At 46.0% G+C, this 14,511-nt stretch overlaps 5 protein-coding genes and 2 long non-coding RNA genes across 11 annotated transcripts; 4 read left to right on the forward strand and 3 right to left on the reverse strand.

The window, feature by feature from the left end:
• Positions 1-65: 65 nt before the first annotated feature.
• Positions 66-2,970, forward strand: LOC113209500 (arrestin domain-containing protein 2). Its single transcript, XM_026427047.2, has 7 exons — positions 66-278; positions 513-668; positions 762-970; positions 1,049-1,231; positions 1,305-1,496; positions 1,576-1,942; positions 2,034-2,970. The coding sequence occupies exons 1-7, from the start codon at positions 167-169 to the stop codon at positions 2,183-2,185; spliced, it is 1,371 nt and encodes a 456-aa protein (XP_026282832.1). The 5' UTR covers positions 66-166; the 3' UTR covers positions 2,186-2,970.
• On the reverse strand, positions 2,956-4,185 carry LOC113209506 (tRNA-uridine aminocarboxypropyltransferase 2). Its single transcript, XM_026427055.2, has 4 exons — positions 4,041-4,185; positions 3,743-3,928; positions 3,481-3,679; positions 2,956-3,402 (listed from the first exon to the last, which is right to left on the reverse strand). The coding sequence occupies exons 1-4, from the start codon at positions 4,127-4,129 to the stop codon at positions 3,067-3,069; spliced, it is 810 nt and encodes a 269-aa protein (XP_026282840.1). The 5' UTR covers positions 4,130-4,185; the 3' UTR covers positions 2,956-3,066.
• A 583-nt stretch (positions 4,186-4,768) lies between these two features.
• On the forward strand, positions 4,769-6,929 carry LOC113209504 (geranylgeranyl transferase type-1 subunit beta). Of its 2 annotated transcripts, XM_026427052.2 has the most exons (8): positions 4,769-4,918; positions 5,002-5,129; positions 5,206-5,428; positions 5,506-5,638; positions 5,714-5,833; positions 5,922-6,032; positions 6,111-6,240; positions 6,321-6,929. In XM_026427052.2, the coding sequence occupies exons 1-8, from the start codon at positions 4,830-4,832 to the stop codon at positions 6,440-6,442; spliced, it is 1,056 nt and encodes a 351-aa protein (XP_026282837.1). In that variant the 5' UTR covers positions 4,769-4,829; the 3' UTR covers positions 6,443-6,929. The 2 variants fall into 2 exon arrangements, with proteins under 2 accessions (XP_026282837.1, XP_052128645.1); XM_052272685.1 differs by having other exon boundaries at positions 5,506-5,833.
• LOC113209507 (uncharacterized) lies at positions 5,841-11,369 on the reverse strand. Of its 3 annotated transcripts, none has more exons than XR_008011773.1 (4): positions 11,103-11,369; positions 10,471-10,632; positions 10,318-10,397; positions 5,841-5,988 (listed from the first exon to the last, which is right to left on the reverse strand). It is a non-coding gene; the product is annotated as an uncharacterized LOC113209507 (long non-coding RNA). The 3 variants fall into 3 exon arrangements; XR_008011774.1 differs by lacking the exon at positions 5,841-5,988 and adding an exon at positions 6,959-7,683; XR_003303573.2 differs by lacking the exon at positions 5,841-5,988 and having other exon boundaries at positions 10,248-10,397; positions 11,103-11,362.
• On the forward strand, positions 7,856-10,208 carry LOC113209501 (arrestin domain-containing protein 3-like). 2 transcript variants are annotated; one of them, XM_026427049.2, is made up of 7 exons: positions 7,948-7,966; positions 8,048-8,179; positions 8,255-8,616; positions 8,799-8,981; positions 9,271-9,453; positions 9,550-9,709; positions 9,984-10,208. In XM_026427049.2, exons 2-7 carry the CDS (start codon positions 8,068-8,070, stop codon positions 10,130-10,132), a joined length of 1,149 nt encoding a protein of 382 aa, XP_026282834.2. In that variant the 5' UTR covers positions 7,948-7,966; positions 8,048-8,067; the 3' UTR covers positions 10,133-10,208. The 2 variants fall into 2 exon arrangements, with proteins under 2 accessions (XP_026282833.2, XP_026282834.2); XM_026427048.2 differs by having other exon boundaries at positions 7,856-8,179.
• Positions 11,370-11,494: 125 nt separating the features above from the next.
• On the forward strand, positions 11,495-14,466 carry LOC113209505 (arrestin domain-containing protein 2-like). Its single transcript, XM_026427053.2, has 6 exons — positions 11,495-11,724; positions 12,627-12,695; positions 13,254-13,531; positions 13,610-13,792; positions 13,943-14,131; positions 14,213-14,466. Exons 1-6 carry the CDS (start codon positions 11,613-11,615, stop codon positions 14,381-14,383), a joined length of 1,002 nt encoding a protein of 333 aa, XP_026282838.1. The 5' UTR covers positions 11,495-11,612; the 3' UTR covers positions 14,384-14,466.
• On the reverse strand, positions 11,539-11,942 carry LOC127750595 (uncharacterized). The gene is made up of 2 exons (XR_008011779.1): positions 11,793-11,942; positions 11,539-11,747 (listed from the first exon to the last, which is right to left on the reverse strand). It is a non-coding gene; the product is annotated as an uncharacterized LOC127750595 (long non-coding RNA).
• Positions 14,467-14,511: the final 45 nt, after the last annotated feature.

The following is a 14,511-nucleotide window of genomic DNA, read 5'->3' on the forward strand; positions in this document are numbered from 1 at the left end:
ACATTCATTGTCCGTAGGTTGGCAGTATCCGAGGCCGGCTCCGTGACGTCACGGCAACAAGCGACTCGGCCGTAACACGGCAGTTGGCTGGGGTTGGTTGCGGAGACTTTCGGACGAAGGTTAAATTTATCAAGTCGAATCCGTCAATTTGCACAGGTATTCCACCATGCCCGCGAATATCCGAATTCTGTTTGATAACCACTACGCAACATTCTACGCTGGTCAGACTGTCACTGGCCGGGTTATCGTGACTGTGGACAAACCCAAGAAATTGAGAGGTGGGTGTTTATGATAACCTCGAAATTCCTTAAGAGATCAGTAAGTTTTGCCTCCATGTCAAACGATTCCATCGATTGACACTGCTTTAAACGTGTTCTGTTTGTGAGGAGGGGTCCAGAATTTTGCATTTAGATGATTTTTGATAACTGTAAATATACTGTTGATGGTTGAATCTATTACAATAATCCTAGTTGTTGTATAAGTTAATTAAGTGGATTTTTGTTTACTGCTAGCAATCACTATCAACTTTAAAGGAGAAGCAGAAGTGAAATGGACTGAAACAGAGAGAAAGAAGGATTCCCAAGGCAAAGATTATGACGATCAAGTGATTTATAAAGCTACTGAAACATACTACGAGAACAAATACCATCTGCTGGGCAGCGAGAGTGGTGAGATTCCTAGATTTGGGATTTTTACATATAATTTTTCTTACCAGTGCAAAAAATTAATTTCTTTTTGAAATTTTTGAATTTAATTTTTAGGTGAGATCGAGTTGAATCCTGGTGAATACTCTTACCCATTCACATGTCAGATTCCTATCTCTGTTCCCTCCTCCTTTGAGGGTGAACATGGTTATATCCGTTACACCGTGAAGGCAACTTTGGATAGACCATGGAAATTTGATCAAGAATCTAAGGCTGCTTTCACTGTTGTAGCACCTCTTGATCTAAACACGCTACCTCAAGCAAAAGTAAGCCTTTTCCAGGAACTTTGTTCTGTATATTTTCTCTGCATTACGTATTGTGATACACTTGTTCTTAAATTTCAGGAACCAATAGAATTTGAAAAAGTCAAAAATTTTTGTTGTCTGTGGTGCAAGTCTGGACCTCTCACCCTAACTGTAAAGGTGCCTGCCGGTGGCTTTGTTCCTGGTCAAACTATTCCATTTCAGGTAGAAATTGAAAATGGAAGTAACATCCGTGTCCGCCCTATCAATTGTGTTCTTCGAAAGGTAAAAAAGAAACAATAATGAAAACGATATGGAGTAGGTGAGATTTGATATCAAGTTTTATTTCATATTTTAGGAGGTTACATGGCATGCAAGAGATCCCATTCACAAGACTCAAAAAACCAAAACTACTTTGGGGGAACTAGCTGTTGATGATGAAGTGAAGCCTCATGAATCTAAATCTTTCTCAAAAGACATTATTGTACCTGCTATACCACCCTCAAACCTGGCTAATTGCGGAATAATTGATTTAGAATATATTCTGAAGGTAAAATTTGAGCCTTTGACATTGTTGAAATATGGTTTGTGCATATTTGTTAACTTTCCCTTTCTTATTTTATTTTTAGATTGAAGCAGTTGTCTCAGGATTCCACAAAAATGTCAGTGCTCGCATTCCTGTAGTTATGGGTACCATACCTTTGCTGACTGGACCAACAGCATACAAGCCTGGTGGCACTGCTGTTGTTCAGCCCGGCCAACCTTCACCAAATCCAGCTTCTCCTGCAAAGCCTGCACAGCTTCCATCACCAACCCTCGGCCTAGTCCCCATCCCTACTCCATCCCTATCGCCTGCTCCTGCTCCTGCTCCTGCTCCTGCTCCTGGATCCCAAGTTGGTGGTGGATGGAATCTGCCACCTGCTGCAGCACCTAGCACTCCCCCATCAACCAATCCGTCTACTGCACCCAGTGCTCCTCCACTGTACCCTCAGCTACGTATGTACTGCATTGCTGAATTAATCGTGATTTTTCATTAATTGTTTTCTGTACTCTTCAAAAAAAAACTACTAAATTATTTCGATTGCAGCTCCTCCAAGCTATGAGGAAAGCATCTGGAAAGGAAACAGTATCAAGGATTCAACTGACAATGAGCACACAATGGGCATCCAAGATTTTACACCACGCTATCCAGTCTGGACCTTTGACCCTGTTGCCCCACCAGCAGCGCAAGCGCCGTAATTGATTTGCAAAAGAATCAAGATATTTTTTGTCTATTTGTATGCAGCTAAAATGCTCATTGAGAAGGACAATAATTTTTTGCCTATGCTTTCATACGTCTATTGACACTTCTTTAATTTGTTGTTCAATATCCTAAGATATTTAAAGAGAAAGGATCTTGAATTTGTATTCATTAAATGACAGTATAGTAATTTAACATTTCAAGTATTTAGATTTTATATTTTTTATGTCCATGGTTTTTGAGGTATTTTAGCAATTTATGCTTGATATCAAGTTTTATGTTTTGAACAATGGCTGCTTAAACATAGTTATGTTCTTTATCTGTCCTTGTCTTTCTAATGCTTTGAAAATTTTGCTCTCCAGGAATGCAATGGACATAACTCTTTGTAGATTGACTTTGTTATGCTTTCTTAATTCATTTTTACATTACCAATTTTTTTGATGTGAACTGTTATGTTTTCATGTGCATGTGGTTTTGACCAATCGTTTTATTACCTAAAATATTGTTTATATATTTATTTTTTTCTGTATTGTTTGAAAAGTTATAGTACCGTCCAAAGCTCAATTTTTTAAGTCTGTATCTTAATGGAATCTCTATTATTTTTGTTACCTAAATACCTTTGAATGTCAGTACTGTAATTCTGAGCTGCCTAATTTTATTGTGAATCTCTGTTATCTTGATCAACTTTAGTTTCGAATCTTAAAAGACTGTTCACCAACTTCTTATTGTCCGCTTTGGATTGAACGAGTAATTTTTTGGTCAAATACAATTGTTTTTAAAATGATTCTTTTATTTATCTGTTTTAGAAGTACATGTTGCACAGAGGAGTTAAAAGCAAAGAAAATAAGAATTCCCCACTCTTTGAGATTGATCACAATGTTCATTGATTTGGGCCAACTTCCTTGTCAGAGTGACTGGCATCAGATTCAGCAGCATTAGGAGACACCCCATTAAGTAATCGACTGAGACGTTTACCAATTAATTTAGGATATGTTCTGGTCTTAATCAAATACTCTTTGCTTTGATGTGTCACTGCTCCATGATCTAATTGGAAATCACATAATGCCTTTAAGGGTTTCAAAAGTGTTTCTCGTATAACTTCCCTATTTTCTAGAATGGTCAGCGCTAAAGCAGCAGTTTCTAATGTAGAGAGGCAGCCTTCTGTTGGTTGAGTACGTATCACATATTCACTGGTACCTGTAGTTAACAACTTCACCTAAAGAAAGGTAACAGAGATTGAAATGATGATAAAATTGAAAGTTAGTACAGTTTTAAGTGTATTCCAATAGCTCACTTGTTTCATTGAATGCAGGAGGGGGCTGCTATGATATATCGCTTTAGCTTGAGGCCAAGTTCCATCCAAGAGAAATAAATTATAAGAATCATAACCACCTGACGCTAGTTTTGGCAAATCACTCAAATCAACTGATTGAGGTGATGGGTAGAGTAAGACTGAATTGGGTGCATGCATGAGATCCTCTAAGCCCGTATGCCTGTAGAAGAGAAAATTAAGATTAGTTTAGAACTAACTCTTAGCTAAACATCAGTTATATTACCTCTGTTGAGGAAATTTTTTGCCCTTGTAAACATGACAGAGACCCGGTGCTAGTCCCAGGGAAAGCATTGGTACAGTCCTCAAGCAACGCTTTTCTTCAGCTGGGTGTTGAAGAATGACAATACAGCACTTAGTTACCAGGGGTGTCGCAGGAAGATATGAGCACCAACAAACTAGTTTAGGTCTCCTGAAACCAACACAGAAATAAAAATGAAGACCAAGTGGATCAAGTGTTAACGCTCTAATAAACACCATGACGAGGAACTTTAACATTATCTAAGGATCTTTAAATGACTTACGTGCAGTTTTCACATAGTTCCCTCATAGATGGTGGGTCTGCTGGTATCCCAACCAAGTCTTCCCATACTTCTTGAAAGTCTTCGGACATAGTTCGGATTTCAAAAAAATCAATTTTTCTGAGAATGCTCAACAAAGGCTCGTTGGGTCGAAATAGACCGGTACTGAACTAATTAGAACTCATCACATATTGCTTTAATGCAGGGCAAGAACTTCGTGGTTATGTTGTTGTATGTGTTGACTACCACGCTGATGAGAAAGCAGACAAAATAGCAGACGACACTAAAAAGATAACAAAAAATCGACACAAACGCTGAAAAGCCTAAGACATTTGTAAAAAGAAAGAAATACCTTGGAATTAAGATCCATCATAAAATATACTGTGATTTATTATAATGCTTCTTTCGTGACTGTAAACAAACTAACAAACAAACAAACCAAAATCAAATGTTGGTCAACCTCTACTCCCAATCCCCCTGAACAACAGACCAACTTCTAAATATGTGTTCAGCTAAATTCTACTCAATGTATCAAATATTCGCCCCATAAATAATGAAAGTATTGAAAGAAACGGAACATAAATCATGTTAATTTGCACTTTATTAGATTTGGTGTAGCTATTTGACTTCTTTTTAGTTAATGTTTTTCTTTGAAGAAAGTGGCCAGCCATGGTAAACAGAAATTTTTCATTTCAGAGTTGCCGATTGTCATTTAGGAGGTCCCGGTCTGTCAAATGGTTAAATTTTTCTGGAGTTTTAGATGTTGTTTAATTGAAAACTAATTGAAGACCAATGGATTTTAACCCCAAAAAACATGCTCGATACTTCCTCCGTCTTTTAAATATTCTCCCCAGCCATGCAAGTAATTATGATTCTACAAGGTACAGTGATTTTATAAGTTGACTATTTCCATTGGTTGCAATAACCTAGTTGCACTATTTTGATTTATCTCTGACAATTTCAGGCTGCTTCTGTGCTTTTTTGCGGTTTCTGGACTAGACCTCCTTGATGCACTGGATCAGTTAACACCAGAGAAGAAGGAACATATCCGAGAATGGGTTTATCATTTACTTATTCAAGCCAAAGAGTCAGGTTTGTTTGTTTGTATTACCTTTTGTCATAAAATATGGCCTTTAACTTACTGGTTTTTAAATGTGCATGAATTCAGATGGCGATGATGAAGTGGCACGCTGGGGCTTCCAAGGAGCTAGTACTTTGATACTACCCCCTGCGACAGGTGTGATAGATAACTCTGAGCCCTATGCATGTGGACATGTCAGCATGACATACACAGGTCTAGGCACCCTGTTAATTTTGGGAGACGATCTGTCCCGGGTCAATAGGAAAGTTGTAGCAGCAGGTGTACGAGCATGCCAGCAGTCTGATGGAAGGTATAAATTATAAAAGTGGAACCATAAATCCTTCATTGACTTGTGTTTTTCTCACTTTATTTTAATGTTTTTTGTAGTTTCTGTGCCACATTAGCTGGCAGTGAATGTGACATGCGTTTTGTATATTCTGCTGCTGCAGTGTGCTATATACTACAGGACTGGAGTGGTATGGATGTTGGTCTAACGACCAACTACATTATGCAAAGCTTAGTGAGTCACAATTTTTTTCAACTGCTACCTGGTTTCACAATGATTTTTCTTATTAATCATGATGATATTTTTCAGTCTTATGATAATGCATTTGCACAAGGACCTGGATTAGAATCACATGGTGGTCATACATTTTGTGCTGTAGCTAGCCTCTCACTTATGGGAACACTGCATACAATGCTTTCCACCAGACAGGTATAATGCTTTAATTTATTGAATCCTATACTGAGAGGAAACTTAGTTACCAACATAAAAGTACAAGACAATTTAATTCCTTTTGTAGCTTGATGGCCTACGCCGTTGGTGTATGATGCGCCAAGAATCTGGTTTTAATGGCAGGCCAAACAAACCTGTGGACACATGTTATTCATTTTGGGTGGGAGCAACTTTAAAGGTCTGAGTAAATGAAGGCATTCTTCGTTTTAAAATGTGTATTATTGATATTTCTAATGATAACTGTTTGTGCTCGTAGATCCTAGATTGCTACGATCTAATCAATAAATCAGAAAATCGGAGCTTTACTCTAGCCACTCAAGATAATATTACTGGAGGATTTGCAAAATGGACAAGTACTGATGTTGAACCACTCCACACCTACTTTGGTATGTAAACAGATACAACATACACAGACCTACTCTCATCATTATGGAAAGTTGTACTATCTGTCTTTCTTCTCTTGCAGCTCTTGCTGGATTAAGTTTACTAAAAGAACCTGGACTGATAGAAATCCATCCAGAACTAAATTTAAGTCAACGCACAGTAGAACACCTTCATAAATTACATGAACAGTGGACATGCAATTAACCATGCCATATCTCTTTTAAAACATACCATTAAACTTTCAATGTTATGTGCATATCATTTGTGATATTTGTCTTTTGAAGGTAAAAAGACAACCCTTAAGAATTTATGAATTTATTTTAGATGTTTTATCTAGCTGGTTCTAAAAAGAAACTTTGCACAAAACTACTATAAATTATAGATTTTTTGTAGCACAAAAGGATTATTTGACGAATTGTAAATTCTATGCTATTTTTCTACATCCATATTTTATGAAATAAGATTACTCTTTCTCCACCATTGGTAGTGTAGTATGATCAAAACTGTATGTATCATATACTTGATATGTAAGTTATTTTAAAGCAACTGTAAAGCACAAATCATGTACCTGGGTTACTTGTGACATAACACTGACAGATCGATTTTATATGTACTTGTTGAAAAAAAGTCATTTGTTAATTTGTTTGTCATATGAGTGTAATAAAGAGGAGAACATAATTATCTAACCGAACTTGTGTTCACGCTTTGTATTTAGATTTTCCCAATCCAAGTCGTGGCACAGTTAAATGAAAACTGGATAATAAACGCCCCACGCCCCGAGGTAACACGAGGTAATGCTTAAGTTTCCACGCTTGGGATCGGGCACTCTGGGTGGGCCGCCCTCTCCACACAGGTGCCTCGCGGGTTGGCCTACCCAGCGCTTCGCAGGCGCTATCATTACCGTCGCCCCGGGAAACGTTTGTGGCGCCAAGTGCAAGTCGGCTCAGATGACTTTTGATAAGATTTGTTTATTGGCGGATGGTAGAGTATATCAGGGCCTGCTCACTCTGGCCTTCTTAAAGTTTCAGGGTTCTGTCTACGTCTCTCTCGCACCAGGCCAGAGGAGGGCACCTAGGTTGGCGACAGTAGCTCTTCACCAACTCTGCAGATCATGTCCATCTGATCTGGCAACGTCCTTCCTGAGTCACCACGAGCTCTCCCAGCGGCCTTGCCCTTGCGTCATGTGGCACGACTCTGCCTCGGGTCAGCGTCAGCAGGTACTGATCTGCGTCCGGATACGCGGGTGTCTTGGGTGTCTGCACCCACGTATCTGGACGATGCTACTGACTCATGCTCACGCGTCGAGCTGAGACACGCCATGGGTTACCCGATAAGCCTTCGGCCGTTTCAGAGACGCCCGGCCGCCGGTTGGTGCTAAATTCAGTTCGTATACGCTTGGGTCTGAGCGCGGGAGTAGCTCCGGTACATCGCCTCCCCCCAGGGCTCTGAAAACGAAGCATCCAAGGTAAAACACAATCATCAAAAACTCGCAAATGACCCTCATTTGAAGTCAAAATTAGCTCAATCTGGCTGGCGTCAGTAAATCTTGACGATGAGCGACAAAATGAGGTCATTGTGACATCATTTTTACTAACGTTCGTTCTACCTGGGGAATGCCCGCCTGCTCATTCATGTCAAGAGCACCCCTTATCTTTGGCGCGAGTAATATCGCGACTATCTCCGAGTTACGCCTGCCATGGTCAGTTAGTGCGCGCCGGCGCCGAGGAGGTGAGGTGTTTGCTCCCTCCGCCAGCGCCCCAAAACCAAAACAGTGCCTTGGTCTCACCACCCTACTCTACCCTCCTCCAGCCGGGACGCACCTCGCCACGATGCCTGTCATCCTGCGCATCAGCTTCGACCGACCGTACGCCGCGTACTACGGCGGGGAGACGGTGACTGGGCGGGTCGACATGCAAGTTGACAAGCCAACACAAATCAGAGGTAAGTCCGGCCCGGGCACCCCCTGCTAGCGGCCCACAGAGTGTACGGCAGCTTACTCACCCTGGCCGTGCGCAGCCGTGACGATCACCTTCCGAGGCGAGGCCAGCGTGCACTGGACCGAGACCAAGTCCAAAAGCAGCGGCACCGGCAGCTCAACCGAAACAGTCACATACTCGGCGAGTGAGATCTACTTCAGCAACAAGGTCTACTTTGTGGGCGGCGACTCGGGCGATATCACCCTCAGTCCCGGGGACTACGTGTACGCCTTCCAGTGCCTCCTGCCGCCCACGCTGCCCAACTCCTTCGAGGGCGTGCACGGCCACATCCGGTACACGACCAAGGCGGTCGTACACCGGCCGTGGAAGTTCGACCACGGGGCCCGGGCGGCGTTCACCGTGGTTGCACCCCTAGACCTGAACATGTACCCGCAAGCCAGGGTAAGTCCAGTGCGACAATGAAATCCGACGAACAGTACTTTTGACATCTTCTAAACTCTTATGAAACCCCTGATAAACTCCCACTTAATCCTCTCAACTGCAACGAGATCCCTCCATAATCATGATGATCTTATGGAATCTTTGTAAAACTTTAATCTTCACACTTTTGATGCTGCTATCAGGCGCCAATCGAAAGGGAGCAGAGCAAACACTTTTGCTGTCTATGGTGCAAGTCAGGCCCCCTTACCATGAGCGTCAGAGTGCCACACGGAGGCTACGTCCCTGGACAAACCATCCTCCTTCAGATCCAGATCGACAACGCAAGCACAACTAATGTGCGAAATTTACGAGGCACCCTGAACCAGGTAAAATGATGTGAAGCTAAAAATGAAGCAAAAAGTCAAGAAAGAATCCTAATTGTTCCGCCACAATGAACATCCTGCGAGTCGACGTAATGGAACGCTGGGCGTCTAACGTTATCTTACCCGCCCTGCACGCGGGCGCTCTGGGCGGGCCTCCAGCTCCACACAGCTGCCTGGCGGGTTGGCCCACCCCGCGCGCAGCAGGCGCTACCACTAACGTCGTCGAATCGTGACACGTTCGTTGTGGAGACTCCTCAACGCGAGTCTCACAGATTACTGCACGTGTGCGCAGGTCGTGAGGTGGAACGCCACCTCCAAGACGAAGGTGACGGAGGGGAGGATGGTGGACCTGGTGTTCGACAGGGAGGTGAAGGCCAACGACTCAAAGGTCTTCTCGCAGATGATCAACGTACCGCCTGTGCCTCCGTCAAACCTCAACAACTGCAGGATCATTGACTTGGAATACCTCCTGACGGTGAGGGTGACGCGGTGACGTGGCGAAGTGGCGCCGTGGCAGGGAGAAGCGAGGCGCCTGCTCAAGACAACAACTAACCACGAACTCTTCCCACAGGTTACGGCTAGAGTCGGTGGCGCCCACCTGAACCTGGAGATCAAGGCCCCCCTCCTGATCGGCACGTTCCCGGTGGTAATAGCGGATCTCTCTCCAGCCTACCCGTACCCGGGCGGGCCGAGCCCGAGTGCTCCGCCGGGCAGCCCCTCACCCGACCTCCGTAAGTGTACGGCGCAGAACTGAAAGTACCATATGAGACTGGGCTAAAAGAATGGGTTTGTATCGGGCAAAGGATCTGAAACCAACATAGTACAAACGAATTTTCATCGTAAAGAGCACCACTTTGTTAACAGACACGTGTTCTTTAGTTCTTTGTATTATGATGGTGCCAAATCCTTTGCACGTTACAAAGACCAGTTCGTCGTAGCAAACTTACAAGTGCAACAAGAAAGCTAACATTATGTTATTATTTCCACAATCATCTACTTTTGCAGCCCCCCCAAGTTACGAGGAGTGTTTCTTCAAGGGAAACAGCATTATGGACGCAAAGGATGGCGACAACGAGTACACCATGGGGATCCACAACTTCACCCCCCGGTATCCGGTGTGGAACCTGATCAGCCCGCCACAAATTCTAGACTAGATATTATGAGGCGATGGTTTATGTAAATAAAAGTGCCTACATACGGGTCGGTGTCGATACCGGGTGTAACAGAGGAGTATGCGGACTTGTTACCCCCAACCCTTGCGGCCATGACCGGCAGAGTAGGAAAGCCTGTACAGCCACGCCTCTTCTGTTATGAGAACCGGAAGAAGTTTGTACACGACCTTTCACTTTCTGACGCTGTTACCCACGCTACAGCCTTGACCCGATGGATTACAGTTGATTTAAGGGACCCGTGAAAACCCTGGAAAAAGTGGTTTATTTTTTATTTTATAAAATTCAAAGATCCTTCCTTTTATACAGTAAATGTCGCAAACCTGGTGTTGAAATTCGGAAAATTGCGCCTAGTAGACAATAAAACGTTCTGCGATGATCGCCGATTTCGGACGCTTCGCATCCCCTTCCTGGCCATCGCACTTACGGCTTTCGCGCTTGTGGCGAGTCACCCTTTTGGCAAGAGGTCGACAACTCGTCTTCTCCTGGAATGCAATAATTGGAAAGCTCACAGTGATCTTACGTGAAAAACAGGGACCTGCGTAGGGCGGGCGGCATTGGACACCTCTCAGCGAGCGCTTGGATTCCACCGGCGAGGTGCCCGTGCGATCCAAGCGCTGCCACAAGCTGCCACCGCAACGGCCGGCCAAACGACGGGCACCTCCGGGCACCTCTCAGAAGCGGCGAAACGCGTTGGTGCGTGAGAGACGCACAGCTAGCGGGCAGCAAGAGCCCACGGGCACCTCGCTGCCCGCCGGGCAGGGCAGGGCGCTCCGGGCGAGCAGTGGTCACTTTTTCATGCGCGCAGAGCGAGGTGCCCGGATAGTGCCCGCCCTACGCAGGGTCCCTGGTGAAAACTTTCTCAGAACGCCCCCCCCCCCCACCCCCGCCCCCAATTTCCAGCGGTTTAGAAGAAGGTGGTCTAGAAAGCTCAATCTTGAATCACTCCACTTACTTCGAGCGTCCTCCGCGTCCGAGTGTACTCCCCGACTGTGCTTCGCGCACTCCGACTGTACTCCTGTGTACACAATATAGCCGAGGTGTCGAACCCTCACTCTTTGATCCACTTCGTCCTTCGACCGTGTCTTGAGTAACAGCAAACCGCAGCAAACATTCGCGGCCCCGGGACTGAGCTGGGCTCGGCCCGCCTCGGGGGCCGCCGGGGGCCGCCCCACCACAGAAGACCGAAGTCCATTCGCGACTGGCCTGCCGGCCGGAGCTTTTTTCCTCTCCCCTGCTTAGCGATTGCCATTTTTCCTGTTTGCCAAATCGCGCCCCACGCCAACCCCACCTTTCGGCCCCGTGATCCGTGATCCCCCATATATCCGTCGCAGACAAGATATCGCCTTATCCGCAGTTCAAGTCGTGTAACTATCACCTGCCCATGGTCATTTAGCCGGCGAGTGCCGAACCACCCGAACACAAGAAGAGTCCGCCCTGCAGTGCAGCCCTACTCTCCGCCGCCATGCCCATCAACCTCCGGGTCAGGTTCGACCGGCCGCAGCCCACGTACTACGCGGGAGAGACGGTGACCGGGCACGTCCTGGTGCACGTCGACGAGCCCACGCCGGTAAGAGGTGAGTACGGCGTGGCCTCGCAGCTCCGTAGCAACAGCAACGCCATTCGCCGTTACGAGACTTGCCACCTCCCATAGCGCCTGATAGGTAGGCAACATCTTGCCTTCAGCGCATGCGTGTGCCGCGGGATGGCCTATCCCGAGTCTCGCAGGCGCCCATCTTCCGTTATGCCCGTTATACAGAATCGAAATGGGTGATCTGCGCCGTCCCCTTTTTTCCTGTTTGGTGTACTGTACCGGGTGTCCAGGCTAAGACATGCCAGTACGTTGGGTTGCCTATGGACGGGCTGCAGGGGCTGCAGGAGCGGGCGGGTAGCGGGGGAGTGGTCGGGGAGCTGCCACTTCCCCGCCACCCGTCCCGCGCCTGCAGCCCCCGCAGCCAGTCCATAGGCAACCCAACGTACTGGCATGTCTTAGCCTGGACACCTGGTACCAGATTCATACGTGCGAGTCGGTTGCATATTCGCACGGGGCCACGAGATGCCAGGGCGAGCGACATTTGGCAAGTACGCCCACACCACGGTTAAAAATGCTGTAAGGAGGTACGGTTCGACTACAGTCCGTCCTGTATATTCTATGTACAGGCCAGACTGTAATGATATAGGCTGTACTTCAGTGTCGAAGTCAAGTGCTGTATTAACCAAAAAGGCGGTTTGCGAAGTTACAGTACATTCTGTACGGAGTGGACTGTAATCAAAATTTACAGTCGCTGGCCTAGTGACAAATTGACAGGGTAGGTCCTGTAGGGTTTTTTTAACAGTGACGCGCCAGCACAGGGTACAGTAACCAGAAAAAATGACGGCGCAGAATAAGTGTGAAAAAATAACATACGAACTTTCTGGATGATCCCTGATTTGCGGGTACTTGACTGACCTTTTGTCTTCCATGCTTTCTTTTTTACAGCCATCCGGATCCACATCAAGGGAGAGGCCAGAGTGCAATTTGTCAGCAACCGCCATGGCTTAAACTTGTGTAAGCGAAAAGTCAGAATGTTGAGGAGGTACCGGGTGATTCAGAGCACGCGCCACCGTGTTGCGGGTTTGCCTATCCTCGACTCGGCGGGCGCACGGGTGAGAGGTCAGGAGCGGACCCCTCTTCGCCTTACCTCTCACCCGTGCGCCCGCCGAGTCGACACTCAGAAAAAAAATACATTTGCAGCTAAAACATTAGCTGTATATGGACAGCTAACTTTTGGAGCTACGCAGCTAAAAGTTAGCATGGTAGCTCCACCGCTTTGCTCTAGAGCTATTGTGTTAGTAGTACAGCTAACTTTTTGCTGTATAGCTCCGAAAATTAGCTGTCCACATACAGCTAATGTTTTAGCCTACAACGCAAATGCTTTGCAAGCTACAGCGCAAATGCTTCGGAAGCTACAAACAGAATCGTTCGTATAACGACCAAATCGTTCGTATTACGAAGCATATTGTTTATAATTACGAACGAAGCATTAGTTCGTAGGGTTTTAACAGTGCAGGTGAGATTAATCAGAGTTCTTTTTCCGTTTTGTTTTTTTGACGTGAATAACCCTAGTTCGCATCAAAGCCAAGGGACACAAGAAGCACCTTAACGTCAAAAGTTGCCTTGTCGGGGGTGACTCGGGCGAGGTCATGCTCAACCCCGGGGAGAATGAGTACCCCTTCCAGTGTCTCCTGCCGCACACGCTGCCCAGCTCCTTCGTGGGCAAGCACGGCTACATCAGCTACACGGCCACGGGGGTTTTGCAGCGGCCGAGGGGGTCCGGTCAGAAGGGGGCAATCGGCTTCTGCGTGGTCGAGCCCGTGGACCTCAACGCGTTACCCAAGTCGACGGTACGGCAGGACCATCATCAGCTGCCCGTTGTATTTCTAAGACAAGTGATGAACAACGTGCGCTTACATTCTTACCAGGAGCCTATCGAGATGAAAAACGACAAATTCTTCTGGTGCTTGTGGAACAAATCAGGGCCACTTACAATGCAGCTTAGAGCGCCGAGGGGAGGCTACACTCCTGGGCAGACCATTCCCTTCCAGATTCAGGTCGACAACGCAAGCACCTATGAAGTGCGCAAAGTACGGGTCACTCTGCAACAGGTAATTGTCAAAATCTAAACTAAAACATGAGATTTTGACCGGGGCATCGTCGTATTGTAACAAAATATTCGTTAGCCTATATTTTTACGTTCCTCGTTACGTTACGATAGTAATATATATTACTAATTTCTACTGTCTAACTGGGTGCAGTTCGTCAGTTGGTATGCTGAATGCGAGAACACATACAGTGATGAGAAACTAGTGGATATAGATCTCGTCGACAGTCAGGTGATCGGCCAAGACTCCAAGGTCTTCTCACATATGATCACCGTCCCACCGACACCACCGTCCTACCAAAACAACAAGTGCGAACTCGTCAAGTGGAAGTACTACCTACGGGTAAGACTTCATTTTATCGACGTTTCCTCCAGGCTTGTCTGACGCTAGATCAGCACCCAACTGACCGGGCCCTCTCTGCAGGTCTGCGCGGTGGTCGGCCGCGGCCACTTCAACCTGAATATCAGCGCACCCCTGCTGATCGGCACCACCCCGGTGGGCTATCAGGACGGACAAACTGGCATCCCTCACTCCAACGACTCAGTTCCGAGAGGTTCACCATGGACGTCGACCGACGAACTTCTCACTAAATAGTTCCACCACAGACCTCTGGCCCGCGATGACTTGTTAACGTTTAAAACGATGATTTCATATAATAAACATAACTCTGGATCACAGCTTGACGTTTCATGCCACTTTTTGCTGACCACTGCAAGCAAAAA

Source organism: Frankliniella occidentalis, unplaced genomic scaffold (genome assembly GCF_000697945.3).
Source record: "Frankliniella occidentalis isolate FOCC.00 unplaced genomic scaffold, Focc_3.1 Scaffold218, whole genome shotgun sequence".
NCBI lineage: Eukaryota > Metazoa > Arthropoda > Insecta > Thysanoptera > Thripidae > Frankliniella > Frankliniella occidentalis.